This window comes from Podarcis cretensis (assembly GCF_951804945.1).
Source record: "Podarcis cretensis genome assembly, chromosome: 15".
NCBI lineage: Eukaryota > Metazoa > Chordata > Lepidosauria > Squamata > Lacertidae > Podarcis > Podarcis cretensis.
In genome coordinates, this window is record NC_137185.1 from 42,354,303 (window position 1) to 42,370,991 (window position 16,689).

The 16,689-nt window shown below is 43.5% G+C and overlaps 1 protein-coding gene across 1 annotated transcript; it reads left to right on the forward strand.

Moving 5' to 3' along the window:
- Positions 1–3,297: 3,297 nt before the first annotated feature.
- On the forward strand, positions 3,298–15,332 carry NEFL (neurofilament light chain). The gene is made up of 4 exons (XM_079954461.1): positions 3,298–4,655; positions 10,020–10,144; positions 12,886–13,202; positions 14,678–15,332. The coding sequence occupies exons 1-4, from the start codon at positions 3,600–3,602 to the stop codon at positions 14,872–14,874; spliced, it is 1,695 nt and encodes a 564-aa protein (XP_079810587.1). The 5' UTR covers positions 3,298–3,599; the 3' UTR covers positions 14,875–15,332.
- Positions 15,333–16,689: the final 1,357 nt, after the last annotated feature.

Below are 16,689 nucleotides of genomic sequence, written 5' to 3' on the forward strand. Positions count from 1 at the left end.
TCTCACAAGTTTTACCTTTAGTATTTTTTTGCTTTGTAACATTTCCTATATTTTGGTACCCTTTCTTTATTTCAGAATACAAATTTTTACTCTTTAAAAATAATAAATAAAAGTTGTAAGTAAAAGAAGTATCCAGCTGGTTTCTTACAGTTTATAGCTTTATTTTATTATTATATATATAGTGCTTATAATTTTTATAGTATTTGAAGTGCTAGCTGCTTACCACCTTGCCTCAAAGAAAAATGGTGTCCACTGATTTTTACCCAGCACAAATAATATCAAAATGGAAATTAAAGACAACAACAACAAAGATAATGGAAGGAATATCATTTTTGTAGTTAGTATCCAAAGAAACTTTAGAAACTTGGGAAAATACAGGTTACATTTTAAATGCTTTAAAATAGTTTTTAATCTGTGGCAATTCTTCTTCTTCTTCTTCTTCTTCTTCTTCTTCTTCTTCTTCTTCTTATTGCTGTGTTGGGGTGGGATAAACATTTAGTTGGGGTTAGGAATTATTTTAGTATAACTGTAACTTTTATTTTACTTTTAGTTTCTACTGTTGCATTGGTTTATTGTATAGTCTGTATAACATATTCTGTTCTGTTCCCATTGCTCAGCCCGGACACTAAGGTCCAGCTCCGAGGGCTTTCTGGCAGTTCCCTCACTGCGAGAAGCGAGGTTACAAGGAATCAGGCAGAGGGCCTTCTTGGTGGTGGTGCCCACCCTGTGGAACACCCTCCCATTAGATGTCAAAGAAATAAGCAACTATCTTACTTTTAAAAGACATCTGAAGGCAGCCCTGTTTAGGGAAGTTGTTAATGTCTAATGTTTTACCATTTTTTATGTGCTGCAAGCCACCCAGCCAGATGGGACGGGTATTATGATTATTATTATTAACAATAATAATGCCACCCTAGCTCACTGCAGACAGTACACTGAGCTCAGCTTGGTGACCATCCAGCTTGTGTATGGTCAGGGGCATACCTAAGGGTCGGTCAGGTTGGCACCTGCCAAAGGCACAGGCCTGGGGTGTGTGTATTTGTGCGTGCACCAAAAGCCATGCCTCTCCACTCTGGCTTGGAGTGACTAGAAGCCCACCTGCCCACCTGCTCCCCGGTCCACTCCTCCACTGCTCCGGGTGGCTTGGCAAGGCACACAGACTCCTCTGCCAAAGATGCAAGTGATGGGGGGGGGTACCAACACAGCTCCTTGCCAAGGGCAAAAGGGTGCCTAGGCACACTTCTGTGTAGAGTAGGCTACATTCCACACAAAAGGAAGACATTTCTACACACACACACACACACACACACACACACCCTATCCATTCTGGCAAGCAAGTTAATCAAAATTCAAGGACACATTTCACCCAGGCACAAGCACTCAATGAGGCTTAGTGAGGGGTGTGGCTTAGGGGGTGTGGGGGGGTGTGAGTTCTGGAAGGCCAGGCTATAGTTCAGCCCACCTGGGGTAGCTGCTGACAGAAAAGACTCCTGGCTGCTGTGGATCTTAGAGATGCACTGCCCAATCAGAGGAGACAACGCTGAACTGGTCTGATCTGGTATAAGGCAGATTCTTATATTGTGCTTTGTTTAGTTTCAGAGATCTGGATCTCTGATGATGTTGTGACTTTTAGGCTTGACTGTCATTGCTCAGCAGTGGGACTGAGAAAACTCAGGTTTGAATCCTCACTCAGTCACGAAACTCATAAGATGGTGTCACTGTTAATTGGACCTGCCTCAAAGGGTGTTGTGAGAGGAGGGGGCAGAGATACTTAGCAGAAAGTTGGGAGAAAGGAAGCAAATAAATGCCTTAGAGGCATGTATGTTTAAAGCGACATCCTGCCATGCTGTGGCACAGAGAACCAACTCTGGGGCTTAGCTCTAGCTCAGATTAAGGCATGGTGAACATTGTTATTGTTGTTGCTGCTGTTTTGTTAATTAATAAAATGTGTATACCACCCTTTATCTGAAGATCACAGGGTGGTTCACAAGATAAAAATGCAAAATGAGAACACAAAATGCAGCAGGGCGAGGACTGGTGTTATATGATCAAACCTCACTCCACTCACATTCAAAGGCAGCCCCATATATAATGCATTACAGTAATTTAACCTAGAGTTTACCAGAGTGTAGGCAGCAGAAGCCAGACTATCCCTACCCAGATAAAGTTGCTACTAGCAGAAGCTGCTGCAAGGCACTCTGAGCCACTAATGCCTCTTGTGCCTCCAGTGACAGCGGTAGACCCAGAAGTACCCCCAAACTGTGCACAGGCTGAACTCCACCTATCCAGTCAAAGGAGCCATACACTCACAATCCTTCAGTCTTATCTGGAATGAGCTTCAATTTATTGGCTCTAATCCAGCTCACCACGGGAAATGAATGCTGGTCTAGCTAATTCACTGCCATACCTGCCACTGTAAAGGAGAATTGGGGTTAAATGCACCTGAGGGGTGGGGGGTGGGGAGGCAGGCAGGGAGTAGTAGTATCAGAAACATGCCCAACTGTAGATTTATATAAAGTAGTTGCTTTCACACAGCACTTTATTCCATTTTCCTGATGTTAATTTCCACATTATATTTGAGCTTTCATATGAATTAAAGCCACTTCCAGAATACAAAATAATATAGAACATAACATGGAAATGAGCACTAAACTTTATCTGTATTCCACTATATTTCTGGAAGTGGCTTTTGCATTGTGTGAAAGCTCAGATATATTGTGGAAATTAACAGTTACAGAAATGTCTGGGAAAGGAATAAGCCGCCCTACGAATGCAACTCTTGTCACACTGACCATTCAACTGTGTCCCTTTCCTAACATTTCCGACCATGGGATTTAGCTTTTTCACTGCTGCATATTGACCTGGCCATTTTCATCAAGCTATCAACATAAAAATATAATAATGAGAACAGAAACCCAGAGTTTTAATCCTTACGTGGCCAAAATGGCACCACTCACGGACAAGGGGGAACCTCTACATTTTGTATAAGTGCAGAACATCATTCCGGGGAAGACGATTCCCACCCCCCCCCCAAAAAAAAACCTTAGTGAGGCGAAGCCTGAGCCTGCAGAGTCGGTTCATAAGGCTAACTGTTTGGGTCTAATAAGGGGGGGGGGGAGGAAAGTCCAGGGAAAGGGCGTGGCTGCCTAGAACCCTCGACAGTCGTGCTCTGCACTGCAACACTTCATTGCAGGTAATAGTAACAGTGAAATTATATCTTTAAAGAAAGAGCACGACAAAAGACGTGACGGGTTGCGAACTAGGCGTGGCTAAAAGGGAAGGGGGTGGGCCGAGTCGTTCCACGGGAAATACTCGGGGCCCTGCGCTAGGAAGGCCGGAAAAGGCAAGGGGCGGCTGGCTGGCTGGCCGGGGAAAGGCTTCGCCTGCCCGCCTTCCCTTTGCGCAGAGAGGCTCGCTCTGCTCCTTTGGCACCCAGTCCTTCGAGCTGTCGTAGCTGCGTCAGAGCCTCCCGGCGGTATAAATAGGAGCGAGCGTGAGCAGCAGTCCGCAGAGCAGCCTCTCCCCTTCTGTTAGACGGCGGCATCTTCTCCTCTTCCTCTTTCTCCCCTTCTCGCAGCGCCCGAGCGGCAGCCGACACCATGAGCACCTACGGCTACGAGACTTACTTCCCGTCGTACAAGCGGCGCTACGTGGACAGCTCCCGGGTGCACCTGTCCAGCGCTCGGAGCAGCAGCGGCGGCGGCGGCTATGGGGTGGCTCGCTCCACTTACTCGAGCCTCTCGGCGCCCGTCTCGTCGGTGTCGGTGCGCCGGAGCTACACGTCGTCCTCCTCCTCCCTGCTGCCCTCGGTGGATAGCCTGGACCTGACCCAGGTGGCGGCGATCAGCAACGACCTGAAGACCATCCGGAGCCAGGAGAAGGCTCAGCTGCAGGACCTGAACGACCGCTTCGCCTGCTTCATCGAGCGCGTCCACGAACTGGAGCAGCAGAACAAGGTGCTGGAAGCCGAACTGCTGGTGCTGCGGCAGAAGCACTCCGAGCCGTCGAGGTTCCGCGCGCTTTACGAGCAAGAGATCCGCGAGCTGCGCCTGGCCACCGAGGAGGCCACCCACGAGAAGCAGGCGCTGCAGGGCGAGCGCGAGAGCCTGGAGGAGACCCTGCGGGCCATGCAGGCGCGCTACGAGGAGGAGATCCTCAGCCGCGAGGACGCCGAGGCCCGCCTGCTGGAGGTGCGCAAAGGCGCCGACGAGGCGGCGCTGGCCCGCGCCGAGCTGGAGAAGCGCATCGACAGCCTCCTCGACGAGCTGGCTTTCCTCAAGAAGGTGCACGAGGAAGAGCTGGCCGAGCTCCAGGCCCAGATCCAGTACGCTCACCTCTCCGTCGAGATGGACGTCTCGGCCAAGCCGGACCTCTCCTCCGCCCTGCGCGACATCCGCGCCCAGTACGAGAAACTGGCGGCCCGCAACATGCAGAACGCCGAAGAGTGGTTCCGCAGCCGCTTCACCGTCCTCACCGAGAGCGCCGCTAAGAACACCGACGCCGTGCGCGCCGCCAAGGACGAGGTCTCCGAGAGCCGGCGCCTCCTCAAAGCCAAGACACTGGAGATTGAAGCCACCCGTGGCATGAACGAAGCCCTCGAGAAGCAGCTGCAGGAGCTGGAGGAAAAGCAGAACGCCGACATCGCCTCCCTCCAGGTGGGTCTTTATCCTTTTATTACACGGACACCCCCACCATTCTTCCAAGGCAAAGCGCTGGCGACTGGTCCAGGTGACCCACTGAGCTTTAATGGCTGAGTGCTGGGGATTTGTAGGTCCTGGTGACACTCCCGACTCAGGGACGGGGAGCCTGTGGTCTTCCAGAGCCCACCAGCTTCGCTGGCTGGGACTGATGAGAAGCGGAGTGCAACAACCTCTGGAGGGCCGCAGGTTTCCAATCCCTGGCTCTTAGGATGCTGGTGGAGTTTTTGTTGAGCGCATTTCATTTGCAACCAGACAGAAGGGAGGAGAGAGCATGGATGAGAGGAGCCAACCCAAGACACTTTTTTTTTTCCCCTGTCCAAGGCCCTGCAGCAAATGGTGTCCTTCTCTCCCCTCTCCCAGAAGGAAATGAAGTGCAACTGCAGTCCTATAGTCACTGAGTAGATCTGCATTGGAGTGCATGTTTAATAACTATCAGTTTGCTACCCTTTCATGACACCTCAAAATCAGCTGCCTGGGGCAACTACCTCACTGCCGCATGGTAGCAGCCACCCATCCCACCCTGCCCATGGGAGGAGGTATCCTCTCCTCTGCAGCTGAGTGGGGAGAAGCTACCGCTGGCATCCCCCCCCCCCCGCTCTGTTTCCTTTGCATGAATGAGTGTCTCCATGCTTTATGCAGCCATGAGTGTGCATATGCCTCCCCACCCCCAAGATGGGTGACAGGATTTTTATTAGAGAAAAAAAGCACAGGGGGAAAAGGTTAACTTTCCCTTCTCCAGCATAGACACACTGCTTTCAGACTTTGAAAAGCCCAGTTGTGTGTGTCTTTTAACACCTTTGTACTTTGGCTTGGGCAGCTGCTATCCAATGAGAGGGTCCAAGGTGGGTGTAAAGATGTGCAGGTCTCATCCAGACATTTTCTGCTTGCCAGAGGACACAGTGGGTGTGTCTGCAGCAGACATTTCTGCTGCACAAGGCAGACCCACTCTGACTTGACAGACTTCTTAAGCACTGACTGGGAAGCCACTTCCGATGCCATCAATGGCGCTTACTTCCAGGTTCTTGTTGGAAGTACACTGAAAAAGATATACCAAGAGCTCTGGCCAAAAGTTTCAATACAAGGAATAATTCCTACTCAACACGTTTTTCTTTTCAACTCTCGAGTAGGAATTATTCCTTGTATTGAAACTTTTGGCCAGAGCTCTTGGTATATCCTTTTCAGCTTACTTCCAGGTGGCATCTTCTCATTTAAGGTAGAGTGTTTGGGACCCCTGAGACACAAGCTTGAAGTGAGTCAACCCCAGAACTTGTTCAGCTAGAAAATGCATAGAAATAACCCAGTGCTCTTAATAACAGTCCATGTGGCATGTGTGCTTGCTAATGAATAGGTATTAGCATGGTTTCTCTCCCTGCTCCCCATACCCCGTTTTTATTTTCCAAGCAATTTTGTAAAGAGGCATTTCCCTCTTTCTCTCACTCACTCTCTCTCTCTCATCAATGTGGAGATTCAGTCAGATCGAGACTGAACTGTATGATTGGGCAGGAAAAAATGATGTCTCTCCATGTGTGTCATGAGGTTGCCAACTATCTACTTTGCACCCCCATTTTTCTCTCCTGTGCAAGTATGTAATTTGACTATGAATCTTAAGTAAATTCTGCTGAAACCAATGGAGGGTGGTCTAGAATACCATCCTAATCCACAGCTCAAGATGCTTGGGATTTAGCCTATTATAATGCAAAGTGGAAAGAAGTTTGCTTGGGTACATGGTTTTAATGGACTATGCTTCCAGGAAAGTGGTTTTAGAAAACATTGGCCAACCTCATGGATTTCCATGAGATTTATCTGTGCAGTCCCATAAGCACTCAGTTGGGAGTTGGGTTATGTCATAGTAAACACAAATGTCATATATCTGTTTAAATTCTGCTTAGATTGTTAATTAGGCTGCTTGTTTGGGTCTTTAGGAGGTTCTGAGAAAGTGGTGGCGGCAAATAACAGTTTCATCATAACACCCTTTGAATCAAATATGTGCCCTTTATCAGGTCACCACATGACACATCTAAGGAGAAGGAAACAGGTCCTTTTCGCCGCATATCACAGTAGGCATTATTATGTATTATCTGTCACTTTTGCCCATAGATGCACCACCAGGCAAATCTTGCTGAGTTTGTAAAAGTCACCCATCAAATGGCAATGTCCCCTGTATCCATCACCCCTTGATAACTTGCTTCTCAATCAGTCCATGTTAGATGTTTGAGACATTTTGGGATACACACAAGTTCAATACTGCCATGATTAAAGTGTTTAAGTTGGCTAAAATTTGTGCATTCCATTTAATACATTTGGAGAATGTAATTCTTGTCTCTTGTCCTAGACAAAGAGCCAGGTTTTCTGATCCCAACAAAACGTGGCAGCAGCCTCCAAGTAGGTAATGGTGCAATGCACCAACATCTGCTGGATGATGCACCAACACCCGCCTCCACTTCTGCCCCACCCAGTTTAACCTGGGGGCTGTCCAGCACACCAGGGCCTGAAACCAATGCCTGCTTGCTGCAATACAAGATTCCTAGGCATGTAACAATGTTATCTATCCTTTTTATTCTTAAATTCTAAGGCACCAGCTGTATCACCACACACCACACAAACCTATCTAGATTTAAGCCAACATATTCCCTGGGGTCTTTAATATTTAAAGGGAACTAAATAATCTTTGTAGCATCAAATGACTGGCGGTTGAGTCTAATCTAGTCCCTTGATTCTAATCTAGTTCCTCGTGATATAGCATAATTCAGAATCAAAATCTTAAATCTAGATTCCAATTTATCTAGCTCAATTCATTTTTAAAATAGGCTGTATGGGTGGTTTTGGAGTTGGCAGAGATTTTAAAAATGCAGTTTCTTGTTACAATAAGACCTAAATTCAGGGTCACTCCATAATTTATTGTACAAAGTTTGGTAAGAACAAGAACAAATGAACTTAAACCCTTGTAATGCGTCTGACTTAAATTTTCTTCTGTTTTAATTCTTGTTACTTTGTGGTGCCTTGCAAAAAAAAAAGAAAAGATAAATGGACAGTGTGCTAAGAATACATTAAATAAGTAAGTTCCATTGTTGTTGTTTTTAAATGGAAAGTTCTCAAAATGAAAAAAGAAGGGGGAAACCACCTTTCAAAACTGATATGAAACTCCTCACTTTGGCAACTACACAATATATTCCCAGTTCAATATATTCCTGCATTGCAAGGGGTTGGACTAGATGACCACTGAGGTACCTTCCAATTTTATGATTCTATCTATGATTCAATGATATCTGCAGGGATAGAGAGAGAAAAAATCTGTTATAAAATGCTCCCTGTTATAAAACAAAGAATTAGAAATACTCCAGTTAATTCAGATAAATAACTGTTACAATTTAATAGGCAGCACAAACTATAAACTGAGTAAGCTTCAGCTTTTGAATCAAAACTATGCATACAATACAATCCTAAGCATACTTACTCAGAAGTAGGTCCCGTTGCATCCTTTGTCTCATTATAAGCAACAAAGTTAAAACTAGCATAAAACCAAATGTTCCAGTTTCACTGGACTTAGCATTATAGTCAACAGCTAAAATCAAATACATGCTATTAACAATGCATAGTTAAAGTACTATTCAGTTGCATGAATATAATTTTAATTCTGAGTGTTTGCTTGTATGTGTGATTCTTCATAAAAAGTACATTAAAATAAATGATGTTTCTTTGTTTATGCCATGCCTATTTGTTATTATGCTGGAAGACTGAACTAAAAAGCTGATATCCAATGAACAGGAAACTGTGTTAATTCTTCATGACTTTCATTAGCAAGATCATGCTGAAAAATTCAAAAGATACAGGGAGAATTAATGATAAGCGCAGGAAAAAAGAACTACCGGGAGCTCATTATGCATTAAACAACCCTCTAAATGTAGCCTTTGAGGACTGCAACTAGAATACGTTCTTGTCAATTTGACCTACAATTTAGTAAAATAGCAGCAGCTGAATTTAAGATTGACTGTTTCTGGAGGTTGATCTGATGAAACAAGTTCCAGAATCATAGCCATATTACTCTGTTGCTGCAAAACCAGTCTTTTTGCACAATATAAAGACCAACACATTTATTATGGCACAAGCTTTTGAGGACTCAAATCCACTTCACCAGATGCACTGCCTAGCCCTCGGGTTCCCATCATGGCATCCATGGGCACCACATCAATCTCAGATAATCCTTGGTACTCAGCAAGGTTCCAGGTCCCTCTGAAGTTTTAAGCTTATTTCTTTTAGTGGATTTTTGTTTTGGTTGCTTGGGGAAAGTGTGCCTGTTTTGGGATGTATTGCTTGTTTCTTTCTATCTCTGATTTTTTTGGGTTTGAGGGAGGGGGGAGGTTTTGAGCACCACCAATTTTTCTTCTTTGAAGCAGGCATCTTGTGAGCCTCTTAGATGTGCCCCCAAATCGAAAAAGGTTGGGAACACTTCATCTAGCCCATGAAATCTGATGTGACAATGTTTCTTAGTCTTTAAGGGGCAGCAAGAGTGCAAACTTACCTATATCAAGAGTGAATCAAAGTGAGTCAATGGGGCGTTCTCCTAGGTTTGTAGCCTTAGCTGGTTTTTGAATGAGACCAGCATTATAAACAGATTTTCTCCAATCTACAGCAAGTAAAGTAAAGAAAGCAAAGGGAATAGGTGTGTCTTGGGCTTCTGTGGATTGTGCCCATTATGTAGAAGCAAGTTCTGTTAGGACAAGTTGGGTATAAACTCGCTTTCTTTAAATCTTAAGTCAATTTAACAAAATTTGTGGAACAGGTTTCTAGCCCCATTCTTAACCAGGGATAATGCCAACCAATTCAGCAGTGAAAAAAAGTTATTTAGGCTGTGAACACACAGAGCACTTAAAGTACCCCCCCCCCCAAATTCCGAGAACTGTTGTTTACCAGAGCTACAGTTCCCACCATCCTTAGCAAACTACAGTTCCCAGAAATCTTGCAGGAGGTGTATTTTAAATATATGGCATGTACTCAGCATTACACATAGGGCACACAGAATAGACCGACTTAGAAGAAATACAACCCTATTTTTCAACCCCTCCTGAAAGTTGTTTGGTTTTTTTAATTCATGGAAATGCAAACAAGCTTGTGATAGGTTACATGAAAAAAAGTTAGAAGTTTCAGATACCTTTTGAAATTTCAAGCATTACAAAGTGACTGGACCTCTGAATGTGAGGAACACTCTCCTTTGTCAAGGAAGAAAGAATGTAGCCTCTGACCTATCCAATGGTGGCATTTCTCTGAATTTTACTAGAATGAATGAGTTCATGCTCTTATCTCTGTCCTTGCTCCCAACAGGATACAGTCAGCAAATTAGAAAATGAACTGAGAACTACAAAGAGTGAAATGGCTAGGTATCTGAAGGAGTATCAGGATCTCCTCAATGTGAAAATGGCTCTGGACATTGAAATAGCAGCATACAGGTAATCTCAGAAAAATGTTCAGCAATCACAGATTTATTTATCCCTCCTTCTAAAAATAAATAAATGTATTTTTAAATTTATTTTTGTGTTGAAGACTGTGGTCCTAATTCACCTTTTTATTTAAGTGCTTTCAGCTGAAATTGGTGGTGACAGGAGCTAAATATTTCGTTCAGTTTTTCTGCTTCAGCTAGTTCCAAAATAAATAATTGTAACTGATCTCAAACATAGGATTTCACTGAAAACTTAGAATTAACACTTCTGTTGGAATTTGGCAAGCAGTATAGCTGTGAGCTGCATTGGTCTTTCACAGACCAGTGAAGATTTAAAAATTGACAAAGCTTCTAAATAGATTTCATGACCAGACTTCATGGCCATTGAAAGTATGAAAGTGCTTCCGGAAGTGACAGAGAGATATATCTAAATTTGTCTGGCAGGGCAAAAAGCCCAGAATTAAGTTTAAGATACTAACTGATGCAAAAGAAAGAGTGGGCTTTGCCCTGCCGGACTTAAAGCTGTATTATGAAGCCGCAGCTTTCTGCTGGCTAAAAGACTGGCTACTTCTCGAAGACACTGATGTACTGGACCTGGAAGGTTTTAACAACGCTTTTGGTTGGCATGCATACTTATGGTATGATAAGGTTAAGATCAATAAGGTCTTTAAGAACCATATTGTCAGGAAAGCAGTATTTAATGTCTGGACAAAATACAAAGACTTATTGGAAAACAAAACTCCGAGGTGGCTTTCACCTCTGGAAGCTAAGGCCCGAAAAAGACCCAATATGGAGGCCAAATGGCCAAAATATTGGGAAATATTAGAAAAAGATGGAGACAATTGGAAATTGCAGAGTTTGGAGAAAATGAAGGATAAAGTGCGAGACTGGTTACATTACGCTCAGATTAAAGAAGTCTTTAAAAACGATAAAAAGGTAGGGTTCCAGGTGGAGAAATCGAAGTTGGAAACAGAATTGTTAGAACCAAAGACTAAGGTATTATCAAGAATGTATAACTTGCTGTTAAAATGGAATACACAAGACGAAATGGTTAAATCGGTTATGATAAAGTGGGCTCAGGACATTGGGTATAATATTATGTTTGAGGACTGGGAAAGGTTGTGGACCACTGGGCTGAACTTCACTGCATGTAATGCTCTGAAGGAAAATGTAATGAAAATGATATATAGATGGTACATGACCCCAGTTAAACTTGCCAAAATATACCATTTGTCTGATAATAAATGTTGGAAATGTAAAGAACACGAAGGAACATTCTTTCACCTCTGGTGGACCTGCCCTAAAGTGAAGGCCTTCTGGGAAATGATATATAATGAGTTGAAAAAGGTATTTAAGTATACCTTCACTAAGAAACCAGAGGCCTTCCTTCTGGGTATTGTCGGCCAGAAGGTGTTAAAGGAGGACCGAACATTTTTTATGTATGCAACAACGGCAGCAAGGATACTCATCGCTAAGAGCTGGAAAACTCAAGATCTACCCACACTGGAAGAGTGGCAGAAGCAGCTGATGGACTATATGCAACTGGCCGAGATGACTGGTAGAATCCGAGACCTGGGACAGGAGAGGGTTGAGGAAGACTGGAGGAAATTCAAGATTTATTTACAAAAATATTGTAATTTGGTTGAATGTTAAGAAGGATGCTAGTTCATAAATAATTGCCCACCACTGAATTAGATCTGAATTTGACGATAAGTGAGATTAAGGAAAATACAAACTTTTTGGAGAATTGCTAGGTTTTTATTTAAATGAGCGGAGATAAGATTGCAAACAAGAGGGTAACTTGCTTGGAAAATTTTTTTTTGTAACGATGTAAGTGCGAGCGGGAGACGTGAGGGAGTCCAAAGAAGTGACGAAATTATGTTATGATATAAGTAATGTTGTTTATTATTTATGCATTTGTATTCAAAAAACTTTAATAAATATGTATTAAAGAAAAGGAAAAAAAAAAAGAAAGTATGAAAGTATTGAAAGTATGGCCATGAAGGCCATGAAGTTCATGAAGGCACTTTGAAGGTAGCCCCATCACCATCACAACCATCTAGTGAGGGTGATCCCATGTGAAAATGAACATCTGAGTTTCAGTCCTCAGCTGACATGAATCATGAATCCTGCCCCCAAATACAGCCTTGGTCATCTGCAGTTTCTTTGAGCAGATGAAGACTCTGCTCAGCTTTGATGGTGATGATCATGCATAGCTCCTCAACAGATGGCACCAGCTGGAGAAGATGGGAGCCTCCTGACTCTCAGACAGGTTCTGGGAGTAGTTGGAAGGCACCCAAAGGGTGCATTTTGGAAACTGAAGCTCAGCAGATTATATGTATTTTTTAAAATTATAGTTTCAGACAAATAGAAGATCAGGCCATGCCCTCAGTGTCACAAACTAAAAGACAAGGGAAGGTGAGTAGAAGGCAAAAAGTAGAGAACAGGGATCTGTTTGATGATGTCAGAAGGGTGTGGCAAGCTTGAAATGGGTTCTTCTATGCCCCTGGGTCCAGACTGTGTTCTTTCTGAGAGCAGAAGCCATCTCCTCAGGGCTGCTTCTTTGGTTTGTGCATGTAAATATGATTGATTTGTGTCTCTGTGTGTGTATGCATGCATTTTACTCACTCATGGTAAATCCATTGACATGATATTATTGTCTAATAGCAATCTTCTTTAATAAATTTCCATCTTGGTTTCGATTATGCCGATTGCCTGATGCTCATGTGCTTCTTCCTCCCCCTCCCCCAGGAAACTTCTGGAAGGTGAAGAGACCCGGCTTAGTTTCACCAGCGTTGGAAGCATTAGCAGTGGTTATACGCAGAGCGGCTCCACCTTTGGAAGGTCAGCCTACAGCGGTTTGCAGAGCAGTTCCTACTTGATGTCCGCCCGCTCCTTCCCTGCCTATTACTCCAGCCATGTGCAAGAAGAACAGATTGAAGTGGAGGAGACGATTGAAGCATCCAAAGTAGAAGAGGCCAAAGAGTCTCCCCCTTCAGAAGGAGAGGAAGAGGAGAAAGAAGAAGGGGAAGGAGAGGGAGAGGGAGAAGGGGAAGGAGAGGAAGAAGGTACAGTTGCTGTTTTCTCTCTTCCCTAACAAAAAGAACAAAATTTGAAATTTTAATGAGTTCACATATTTTGAAATGGCTGAACTTTTAAATTTAGGGATGTTTTAACCGCAAATTATGACACTTATAGCTGAATTATGTCATTCATTTCCTATTATTAAGGTGCAGCTTTTCATAAAAATCACACACACAGCTTTATTGTGGTACATAGACCCAAAATACAGAGGACAGCAATAGTATATATCAACAGTTATTAAGGTGTAAGATTGGCCTTGCTAGCCAGTAGAGGAGCTTTAGCCTGTAGGTATTGATTTCTGATTTTTATAAAAACAACAACAACAACACTTTTGCTGATATGAAAAACATAGTATGATATTTAAGGATTTATTTATTTATTTTTAAAAACACTGGTGAGTTAATCTCAGAAGTCTGCACATTTGAAATTTCTTATCTGGATTTGCTTTAGTTCCATTTACTGCAACGAGATGGTGTCCATTATGGAGCAGAGTGCTGTTGGTTCCAGTGTATTATTTATTCCATTTAAACAGAACTATTTGCAGAATCAAAGAATCCAAGATTAGCTAAAATCAGAAAAAATATTTTTAAAATCTATTTTGAAGACTTCAGAAACAGGGCTGGCCCAATATGTTCTGCTACTTGAAGTAAAGCATGAACCCCCTTCTTCTCCATCATGGTGCATAGCATCCCTCGGCATGCACAGAAACTGGTTTAAAGGAACCTTCTCATTCAAATTAATAAGTAGAGCAAACATAGGGTTGTATCCAATGCTAGTCCTATTCAGAGTGGATGCACTGAAATTAATGAACCTCACTTCCATTGGATGTCTGACTAATCCAAAAAGCTCTTCATAAACTTTGACTTATTTTCAAGAAGCACTGTCTTGAAAGCACCCGCCTTCTGGACAAAATAGAGTTTCCCCTTGTTGGAATTTAAACCCACCCTCTTTGTACTAATCCAAAAGTAAGAGCTGTTCCACAGTGGAACGAACTCCTTCTGAAGTTGGTGCACTCTCCTTCCGTAGAGGTTTTTAAGCAGAGGTTGGATGGCCACCTGTCATGGATGCTTTAGCTGAGATTCCTGCATTGTAGGAGTTTGGACTAGTTGACCCTTGGGGTCCTTTCCAACTGTACAATTCTATAATTCTGTGATTCGGCGTCTGTGGACTTCAGTGGGTCCGTCTGGAGCAGAATCAGCATTGGCTACAACCCATAATCTACTATACTATCCATGTTGGGAAGGCCCGGGAAGTGAGGGGGGCAGCTGCTGTCCTTGCCTTCTGCCCCCTTCCTTTGCCTTCTCATGTTGAGAAATGTATTACCATGAAATGCTTTCAAGCAGGGCTTACTCCTGGTCTTCTCCAAGTGACTATAGAACAGCATCTATTGCCAACTCTGCCTAATTCATGCTGCAGTGAACTATTCACTCTTTTTTTGTTGTTGTACCTTTTCTTCCAGGAGCCACAGAAGAAGAATCTAAAGAGGGTGAAGGAGAAGAGGAAGAAGGCGAAGGCGAAGAAGGAGAAGGAGAAGAAGAAGAGGGAGGAGAAGAAGAGGCTGCTGAGGAAGCAGATGAGGGAGAGAAAAAGGAAGGCGAAGATGAACAAGAGGATGCTGGTGAAGAAGAAGCCCCTAAAGAGAAGAAGAAGGATTGATATAGACTTGGATGTAGGTTTCCCAGATAGTTTAAGTGACTGAGCTAAAATTGCTGTGCCATGTATTTAAATCCCCCTACTGTTCTTAGGTTTAAAGAAGTTAATTGTCTCTATGCCTCTGTTTCCCCCCTCCCCTTTTGATGCAAAGGAACCCTAACGCTTGCCATGTGTCCCACTGGCTGCTACCAAACTAAGCATGGTGTCTTCTAATGAGTCCCAGAGCAACGTGCAATTTGACTGATTCAAACCCAAGTAGATACCTACGTATATTAAAATTCAAATCAAATCAAATTTTAAAAAAGCAGGGAAGCCAGTAGGGAAGGCGGGGAAATATATATATGTCAAAGCTACTTTTAAAGTTGTTCTGGAAACCTTGGATGGTGACTAACAATAATAACAACAATGAAGTCTGTGAAATCAAGCTAGTCAATAAAGTTAAAACAAAGCTGCATACACAATTTTTTGTTGTGTGTCTTCAATATTTCCCATTCATGATTTACTGCAAAAAGTTTACAGCCAATTCTATAAACAATTGGAAGTAAGATTCATCATGTTTTGTAGGGCTTACTCCCACGTAAGCCCTTGTCTGATTGCTACATTTGAAACTAAACGCATTGATGGTGAAGAAACCAATGCTGAATGGTGAAATCCATCCATTTCAGTGATGGCAGCCCCACCCAGTATGCTCCTGGGCATCTTCAGGAAGCAAGGCTGTGAGAAGCTTTGCTTGAGCATCTCATTTATTGCCTGAAGAGCTTCCACATGCAACAGTGAGCAACTTTAAGCCTGCCTCTGGTGGGAAATAATTGTTGGAGCCAAGATAATGAAACAAAAAGAGTGTGAAGAGGATGTGTTGGGATAACACTGAAAGTGATTCCTCTCAAAAGCTTTGCAGAGTAGAATAGTGAAAAGGGAAATCACACCTCTGGTGTCCTCATTAAAAATAGGCAGGCAGGAAATCATCACACATTTCCCCTGGAATAATCCCAATCAGATGTGAAGGACATAACACCCTTCAACTCAAGAGTGGGGGACTTGTAGCTCTCCAAACATTGTTGGACTACCATTATTCCTAACCATTGACTTTGCTGATTGCTGGAGCTTATGGGAGTCCAACAACATCTGGAGGGTCATATCCCTCCTTAACATCTAAGGAACCATTCACTAGCACAGCCCGTGTAACTCCCAGTTAAATGGATCATGTAAATTAAATGGGTTAATCTTGGCCCAGCACAAACAGCATCTTGTGGTATCTTTCAAGCTAACAGTAATTGTGGCAGAAGAATGGCCCACATCACCTGATGCATTGTAAATTTCACTGTAAAGAGTGGCGCCACAGGATACAGAGAAGGAGTGAGTAGCACACTGAAATGAAACAAAGGGGCAGCCTCTGGACTGGGTTGCAAAACTAGAGTTGCAAAACTACTAGTGCTGTGCTGAAATTTCATAGCATTTGCATCCCAAGAGGGGCTTGTCTTCCCAGCAGCACAACAGTGGATTCAGAGGCATCCTAAGCACCATCCCTGTGTCTCTATAATAGACTTCTCCAGCCAGCCAGCGTGGCTGCTGCCCTTCAGTCCCCACATGGAATTCTGCCCACTTCCTCCCCCTCCTTCCCAGTAGCACTTGCCGAAAACCAGTCCTGTTTCAAAATGACACCTTTCTTCATGTGGTAACAACACACCACTGTGTTACCCCTGGCCACCCCCTTCTCAATTCTTCTGCTTTTGTCCACTTCCACAGGCCAGAGGAAGGAGAGTATTTGCATGGCTCAGTACTTAGTGCTCCTTGTGTTGCTAATGGTATCACTATCAG

Excerpts from the sequence above, each read along its gene's own strand:
- NEFL (XM_079954461.1), top strand. The coding sequence starts at position 3,600 with ATGAGCACCTACGGCTACGAGACTTACTTCCCGTCGTACAAGCGGCGC. Across the intron at positions 4,656-10,019 it reads CCGACATCGCCTCCCTCCAG|GATACAGTCAGCAAATTAGA; the intron begins GTGGGTCTTTAT and ends TGCTCCCAACAG. Across the intron at positions 10,145-12,885 it reads ATTGAAATAGCAGCATACAG|GAAACTTCTGGAAGGTGAAG; the intron begins GTAATCTCAGAA and ends CCCCTCCCCCAG.